The sequence below is a fragment of the Populus nigra genome, chromosome 1 (assembly GCF_951802175.1).
Source record: "Populus nigra chromosome 1, ddPopNigr1.1, whole genome shotgun sequence".
Classification (NCBI taxonomy): Eukaryota; Viridiplantae; Streptophyta; class Magnoliopsida; order Malpighiales; family Salicaceae; genus Populus; species Populus nigra.
Genome location: NC_084852.1, coordinates 38141617 through 38150728, shown reverse-complemented (window position 1 = coordinate 38150728; position 9112 = coordinate 38141617). Strand labels below are relative to the sequence as shown.

The 9112-nt window shown below is 33.2% G+C and overlaps 1 protein-coding gene across 1 annotated transcript; it reads left to right on the top strand.

Annotated features, from left to right (window-relative positions):
• Nucleotides 1-745: 745 nt before the first annotated feature.
• LOC133690140 (protein HAIKU1-like) lies at nt 746-2987 on the top strand. Its single transcript, XM_062110349.1, has one exon. The coding sequence runs from the start codon at nt 1518-1520 to the stop codon at nt 2490-2492; it is 975 nt and encodes a 324-aa protein (XP_061966333.1). The 5' UTR covers nt 746-1517; the 3' UTR covers nt 2493-2987.
• Nucleotides 2988-9112: the final 6125 nt, after the last annotated feature.

Here is a 9112-nt window from a genome sequence, read left to right as displayed (position 1 = left end):
TAAGTCGACTTAACCTGCAAACTAATCATCGAGGCCATGTATGTATGTTTGTGTTTTAGCTATGATTTTTTAAAAATAATTTTTTTTATTTAAATTAATTTTTCTAATATTTTTAATATATATCATTTTAAAATATATTTTAAAATTAAAAAATTAAAAAAAAAATTTCACCACAATCTCAAGCTACTAATCTATTTCTTGAATTATTTATTTTTTAAATAACATAATTTAGTAAAAGTTTTGGAAGAATTACATATATTCAAAAAGTATTTAAAAAATAGGACAGTTTGAATACATTAATTTTTTATATTATTAATTTTATATAAAATTATTATTAAAAATAACGGTTCAATACAACTATGTTTTTTAATATTAATTCTGTACAGTATTATTATTGAGAATATCGATTATGTAATGATATTTTCTCAACTTAAAAAAACAATTTATTAAAAAAATCAACTCAAAAATTCTAATATAATTGTTTTTTTTATCACTTTTCAATAACAATTATATTTAAATTGTATTATTTTACAAATAGTTTTTTCATAAAGGTTATTTTCTCGAAACTTTTGCTAAAATGCGTTAGAATTAAAAAAGACCCCAATTTCTAAAAGTCCTAATCCAGAAGGAGGTTTCACACCTGAGACAGGGCCAGAGCACAGATAAGATAAAATAAAATAAATTAAAATGACAACAACCTAGTCCAATTGTATTGTACTGTACCGTAACTTATTAGTTTGTGTGTTTAAGACCCCACACCCAATCTCTCTCTCTCTCTCTCTCTCTCTCTCACCAACCTACATAATTCAATTCCAATTTGCAATCTTTCTTTGTTTTCAATTTTGTCCACCATTGAATTTGACCCACTGCTCCCTCTACCACGCCGTGATTCTTAGGGTTTCTTTCTTAAGTTTCTCTCTTTGCTTGCTTGCTTTCTGGATATTCATAAGTGTTCCAACCGTACGGATTCTTCTCTCCTGTTTTTAAGTCAAGCCTGCTCCCTCCCTTCCTGCCTTCTTCTGTGTTTACTTGTTCTTTCCCCTTTCTTTCTTTCTTGTATTGACCAAGGAAACTAGGCGGGGCTTACCCTAATTTCTGAATTTCTATTTGTCTTTTGATCTCTTCTGTTGAGTTTCTTCTTTTTCGGGTTTAAGTTTTTTTCGGAGATTTGGATTTTGTGCTTCTGTCCATTTTGAAGATTTTAGAATTGGATAGACAAGACTAAAAGGGTATGCTCTCTTTAATATCAGCTTTAAATCCTTATTTTTCTTGCTCTTTTGACATGATTTGAGCTAGTAGGGTTTTTTTGAACTTCGTTTTGGAGTTATGGTGATACCCTTAAACTGTGGGTATAATCAAAATAATTAGAATCTAGCATATTCAAGCATAAATTTTGGAGTTGTGGGTATTGTTTTGAGGCCTTTCATGGTTTGATTCTGTGGTTATATCATAAAATTGGTATTGGGTTTCTTGAAGTAAGCTTGGATTGATTTTTTTTTATATATATAAAAAAAACAATGGATAACTCGAAAAACAGGCAGAGTGATCATTTGGGTGTGAACAAGATAGGCAAGAACATAAAGAAGAGTCCTTTGCACCAACCCAATTTTGCTAACAATCCCAATCGGCAACAGCCTCAACCTCAGGTCTACAACATAAGCAAGAATGACTTTAGGAACATTGTTCAGCAACTAACCGGTTCCCCATCACAAGAACCCTTGCCTAGACCTCCCAATAATCCACCTAAACCTCAAAGTATGCGGTTGCAAAAGATTAGACCGCCTCCTTTAACACCTATTAATCGACCTCATGTTCCTCCTCCATTCCCAGCTCCAGCAGTGGCTCCACCTCCGGTTCCTTATCATAATGCCTTTGTAAGGCCAGGGATGCTACCCCCGCCCAGTCAATTTGGGCTACCTTCTCCAAGAATGATGCCACCATTGACACCTGGAGACTCAGGTTGGGCAAACACAGCAGAGTCTCCTATCTCGGCATACATGCGTTACCTTCAGAATTCAATTATAGACCCGGGTTCTTGGGGAAACCAAGCTCAACCTCCACGACAACCCCATCCACCACTGCCACAAGGTCCAGGGCAAATTCAGCCTCAACATCAACCGCCTTCTGATGGTTTGCTTCCGAATCCACATCTGCCTCCAGTACCCACACCTGGAGCAAATGGTCCTGTCCCACATATGCCCAATCTCCCTTCCCCGCGAATGAATGGTCCTCCTCTTTTACCCTCGCCAACATCTCAATTTCTTTTGCCCTCTCCCACTGGTTACATGAGTTTATTGTCTCCCAGGTCACCTTACCCTCTACTTCCTCCTGGGATTCAGTTTCGTCCAATGACACCAAATTTTGCATTTTCACCAATGGCTCAGTCAGGGGTTTTAGGTCCAGGGCCTCAACCTCCACCTTCTCCAGGTTTTTTTCCATTATCACCTTCAGGTTTTTTCCCCTTCTTAAGTCCAAGATGGAGGGATCAATAGTCCATGGGATAACATTGTTGTTTGCGGAGTTCTGTGTTTGATAAGGAGCTGGTACATTCTTAGTGGAGGCTTATATGTCATTCGCAGGAACTTCAGTTGTGAAAATGCTCAAGTATACGGCTTGTGTAAGTGGTCCGCTGAAAAGTTTTTCTTTGCTTTTGTTGTCATTTTGTTTTGTTGATAGTTGATACTAGTTTTGCAGCTTGTGCTGAGATTAGAATCTGTAACTTCAATTATTTTTAGTTTCTTGGATAAGTGTTACTTGGGTGATGTAGCGAAGTTCAGACCCAAGTTGACTGGACACCTGAACAGGAGCTGTAACATTTAAGATTGCTGTATCATGAAAGGAGGTAGGCTTACAGGCACAAAATTTACCATGTAGGTTTTGTAGCAGAGAATTCTTATGTACTTGTACTTTTGTGGATTAAACCTTAGTTGCGTTGAAGTTCAATTCTTCTCAGATAAGGAATTCTAATGCATCAGGTTTTAGTTTTATTTTTTGGTTCTTTGTTCCATATCCTATACAATGAACAATTCATGTTGTTCAACTGTTTCAATTGTTGATAATGATGTTTTGGTTGTTGCCAAATGCTGGTTGTATTTCATTATTAGCTATCTTGTTGCAGCAATTAGTTTTGAATGTTCTGTCTACTTCATTTTCATACCTGCTTTCCAAGAAGATAAATATGATTTGTTCTTCTGATTGTTCCTGTGTTAAGGAAACATGTGCTATCCTTAATGTTTGTGAAAGGGGTTGGAACTTTGAAGAGCACCTTCCAAGTTTTGTTTGGAATACAAGTACATCACCGATTTGTTTCATGCTGTTTAGTCTCATCAGCTTGACTTCATTATTTCCTCGTGTTATTATTTTCACATACTTCGCGCTCAAAAACATTTAATGCTTAAGCATGGAAAGGTATAGGTTTTGGTGCATGTTTTCATCCTGCAATTTGCGGACAAGGTTTAAGCCACTTTTCCTCATAGACTTGACCTTTTTAAAATGTTTGGCCAGCATTTCTGAGTCTACCATTGTTTGATGTGGACTCCATGCCCTGTATTGCTATTTCATTATACCTTATGATTGTGATTGAATGTCAGCTTGGAACCATCCGTCTTGTGATTGCTTTTGAAACAGTGTCCGTCTTGTGATTGCTTTTGAAACAGTGTTTGTTTAAAATTCGAAGAGTGAGTTTAAACAAAAGAATAGCATCTCATTGTCATGAATCGTGTCTAGTTGCTTGAAGTCTTGGTGTTGCTTGGCTATAGTACTCTTACCAATCTAGGAAGACTTGGAACAGCCCCAAGTTCAAGCTCGGTCTAAGGTGGCCAAAATGTGATATTTTAAACTTCAGGAACCGAGGTTTTAATTTGATTTTTTGAATATCTGGAAATGGTGGAAGATGGAAACTTAAATGTAAAATCAAAAGTATGTTAGTGCAATAGACATCTTTTCAGAATACAGAACGGTTGATCAGAGAGAGGATCGCCATTGAATTGAACTAGTTTCTGGAATAAAAAGCCCGGTCACTATTAGGATTAAAAGTCAGGTGTGTGTGCATTGAATTGATACTGGTGTTCTTTATTACTTCTACCTTTTTTATTCTTGTCCTGTTTTTGTTCTTCGGTCTGTTCTGCCTTTTTGGAAATAGTTTCTTAATCTTTGAAGAGTGTACATCAGACGGCAACACGCTTGTATCATAACAACTCTCTGGGGACACAATTTTAACATTTACTTTTACATGTGTGGTTGTGGTAGGGTTGGTAATTACAAGTCCATTTGTTGGTGGGGCTAAATAGTTATCTGCAGCTTATGAATATATAAAAGAAAGTCTCGAACATTGTTCACATCTCCAGTAGCTTTGATCACTGCCTCTCCTTGCTCATATAAATCTCTCTCAATCTTTTGCAGTTGTCTTGCAGCAACATTTTTGCTTACTTTGTTGATTAATTTGTGATGCCGAAACTCATTGCATGAGAGGTCAAATTCCTAGAATGTAACAGCGTTGGTTTTTCACTGCAGGATCTGATTATTTGCCTTGTACGTTAAATTTTTCAGTTGGATTTGCAACATTAATATTATTATGCTCTATTCGATACCTTTCTTTTTCTCTTTTTCATTGATGTATTTGATTCTTGGATTGTTAGCGTTGTCTTTCATATTTACCAAATCTAACTATAACCCTTTGAATTTATCAAGTTGCATGCTTTCTTTCGTATGATCTTGTTAATCACTAACTTTGTATTTGTGAAAAGTTTTTGTTAATGCTTGGTCAATTTGAACAAACATACATTGATGTTGGTCAACTTTGTTAAGATACATGCATCCAAGGGTTTCCAGTAGATCTTGATGCACTCACTTCTTAAGATGCTTGCTTTAGTTATAGTTCTATGATATTTGAGAGTTGTGCCACCTTCACCTTGAATTTTCTTTGTTGGAAAGTGGAAATGGTCTCCGGACATAGCCGCGTAGGATTTATTTTGGTGTGGTCAAAGTTTGTGAGTCAAAGAAGTGGTATTACATTTTACCATGCAGAAACACGAAGAAACTGAAATGTCAAATTTTTGTTGACTTCAGAGGAGAGTGCCTGTTTTCTCCTCTCATTTTTGGCACATTTTGATGGGGTCATAACTGGATGACGATCTCTTACATCTTTTACCTTCCTATTTTGCCCCCCCCTGTGTACCCTGTAATATAATTTGTCGATTGATGTTATCATGTTATTCCCGTCCTAAATAGAAGGGCTTAAGCTTTGCTTGGAGCTGACATTTTAAATCTGCCATGGACCCATATCCGTCTCTCACAAGAAAAAAACAAATAAAAGATATGAGATTCAAGCCGATGAGTTTTAAAAATAATTTTTATTTGAAAATACATTAAAATAATTTTTTTAACATTAATACATTATAAAAAACTTGAAAAAAATATTAATATAATGTTTTTTCAAGCCAAATATATTTTTAAAATATACTTAACCAAAGTTCTAAATATAAAAATATACAATATTAGCTTGTATTGTGGCTGGAAACATTATGGACTCGCACCATGATTCTTCTTCTTTTTTAGTCCTTTTATTGTTTTTTGTCAATTTATTTTTTATAATTTGATTCTTGTATGTTAGATTAATTTGCATTTAGGCTTTGTTATTTGTTTTGTTTTGCTCGGTATTGGCTACTTGTAGTGTCAAGAAACAAAATGAACTCTCCATTGATGCTAGATTTGGAAAAATTAACAGAAGTTAAATTGAATTAAAGTTATGGGGACTGAATTTGAACACTAGACAAATATTAAATCCTTTTTTTCTTGCAAACATCAGGGACTGGATTTGAATAATGGGTTGAACGACAGTTTTATATCCATTTGATGTTTTTTATTTTCTCTAGTAAGGCATTCCTTTTAAATGTAACTAGTTTATAGCCTATGTTTTCCTGTAGTTGTTTTAAAAAGACCTGGTACGTCACGCGCCTAACTAGGTTTTATTTTTTGTTGTTGTTTATAAAACAAAAATAAATTAGTTTCAACTACAAATTAAACCAACGATGTCAACAATATTTCCATGCGAATAACCATTGAGCTAAAGTTATCAACCAAACAACTAAACAAATATAGTAAACTGTTTAACCATCTAGGTGCACCATCTAGGTGCTGATCCAGTGGTAAGAGTCTGGAATAAAGAGATTTGCTTCCTCTTAGGTCTCAGGTTCAAGCTTTATGGTTGCTTATATGATGGCCACTGGAGGCTTACATGGTCGTTAACTTCAGGGCCCATGGAATTAATCAAGGTGCGCGTAAGCTGGCCCGGACACCTACGTTAAACTAAAAAACAATTATAGTAAATTGTTTTAAATATGATCAGTTAAACCAACACTTTTAATTGTATTTGTAATTAGCTTTCAAGTTGGTCTGAGATGTTAGAAAATTAGTTAATGCACTTTTGCTTGTCACTTAACTTGGGCTAATCTCGAGTCAAGGGGTCTCGTAAATAGAAGTTGTTAATCATGTTTAAGAATGATGTCTGACCCAAAAAAAAAAAGAAAAAGAAAAAGAAAAAGAAAGAATGCTGCAGTCTAAATATATCCATCCCTCATCTATCGGAATAATGCTTTGCACACTTTCGTCTTCCACTTCATTTCTCACCTTCATAATTGAAGGGAAAATGGAAGTGAAAATAAAAAAAAATATTCTTCCCTAACATGTCTCTTCTCAATCGTCAGCACATCATGGTCAGTTGGTCACCATCACCGTTAGGAAAACAACAATTTAAACCTAACACAACCATTAGGATTCTTTAATATATTGTCTTACTTTGATTGTCCGGTAGATTAATTTGATTTAATAAGATTAATCCATGAATTAATTATGTACTGATCTCATATCGCAATCAGATTTTTTTTTTCTGATGACAATTTTGAAAGCTATTTGATTATAAAACAGAGCCCACTTCAGATTTAGTGTTTTTCTTTATTTTTAAAATAGCTCCCCAACCATATATTTTAATCGAACATATCCCAATCTAGCCTCTCTTTTTTTCCCACAGTTGCCTTCCAAATTCTCTTTTTTTTCATATTGAGGTCACAAGAAATAATAGCAAAGAAACCCGAGATGTATAGTTCATCTGGTCAGGTTTTAAGTTTGTTTTTTATAGGTTACTAGTTTGAATTTCACAAATTTCAGGGCCATTAAAGACTTACATGATCATTAACTTCAGGACCCGTATGATTAGTCGAGATATACACAAGTTAGCCTGAACATCCACATTAAAAAAAAAAAAAAAAAGAGCCAAACCAATGACATAAGAAAAAAGCTCGCCCTAAACAATATTGCTTCATTCTTGAAATGGGCTGCCTTAGCTTAAGCCTGAATTTTGTATCAAGTCTACGACATTGTGGCAAGCCCATAGTTTAGTGAAGTTTTACGTTTTCTTTTAACAATGTCCTCTTTTAACCTTTCTCATCGGTTGTTTGTTGTTTACTGTAGATTACGAGTGATTTAAGCATTTTTTTTCATATTTTTTTTCAAATTTTTGGGTGGTATATAAATAAAAGATAACGAAAAACGTGATTGACGTATTTTTTAGGAATTCAATAATTTTCTAAAACATCTTCTTCTTTTTCTAGTGGGTTGCGATTTATATAATGGTATTGAGGTGTATTATAACGTTAATATTGTATTAGGGCTATAATAGTTAATTAAAAGTTTATGAAGGCGGAGTGACTGAACCTTTAGAACAAAGATATGGCAGTAGAATTATAGGCTTGGTATTCAAATTGCCATTGGATTTGCAGTGTGAAAGGTTGGAAATTGAATTTGATTCTACTGAAGCAATTCAATGTATCAAGAAGGAATGCAATGCTTCACGTCCTTAATTGTTTTGATCCATATTCTCAAAAATAATATGAAGAATTGCTTTAAAAGCTTGTCTGGTTGTGTGATTGAGGCTGCCAACAACTTATTCAATCTCATTTGGTTAATAAAATATAATAATTTTGTATGGATTCAATTAAAAATGTTTTTTTTTAATATTAATTAAAAAAATTATAATTTATAACTTTTCTCCAATCTTTTTTCTTTTAAACCGTAATCGTAAAAACTATCATAATATTAATCACACATTATGCATACCTCGAGGGAGGGCAAGGGCAATTTTTGGCTAAAATATTAGTGCTAAGGTGGGAGTTACTCAAGAGAAAGCTGTGGAGATGTTGAGTACTTTTTTTATTTTTAGTAACCCGTGGTGTCCGGGTCAGCTTACGCATACCACAATTTTTATTACTGGTATGGGTGTGTTCTTACAAGCATGCTAGAGTGTATTTTGGTAAGAGGTCTTCTGATTTTTTTTTTTAAGATATAATCTTTTAAAGCACAAATTATATCTTCTAAAAGTAATAATACATGTTTTTCATTGAAAAAAAACCACTACACCTTCCGCCAAAACAAACTATATCGGTTTTTACTTTGTTTGAAATTGATTTCTTTGTTTTAATTTTTCCAGGTAATAAAAAATATGAACCTTTGGAGTATAAATAACATGGGTTGTGGCATGATTTGGTTAAAGTGACTCTAACTTTGAATATTAATTTAGAAACTATTTTTTAAAAATAATTTATGATAAAAATAAATTAAATAGAAGTATATTTGATAAAAATTTTTTTGACAAAGTAAGTTTTTTAAGTTACAAACTTTAACTTTTAAATAAAACTTTTTTTTATTTAAGTAAATTTTTTTTTATCAAATATACTTGTAAATAAATTATATCTATATGTAAATACATATCATTATAGGAGTTGTTGGAACTATGTTCAAAACGATATTTCATTAAAATTTAATTATTATTGTTTTTAATTATTTTATATTTTTGGATATGTATTGATTTTAAAAATAATTTTTAAAAATAAAAAATATTATTTTAATATAAAAAATATCTTAATCATAATCATTACCGCATCCTAATGTAACAATCACTTTTTCTCTGCGAGGTAGACAACTCAATATTAAAGGTAGCAGAGGTGAGATTTCTTGATGACCATATTTGTGACGAGACCCACGACATGACAATAAGGAATGATCTCTCCTGACAATGAAAACCGAACTTTAATTGCTATTTAATTTGGCATTATTTCCA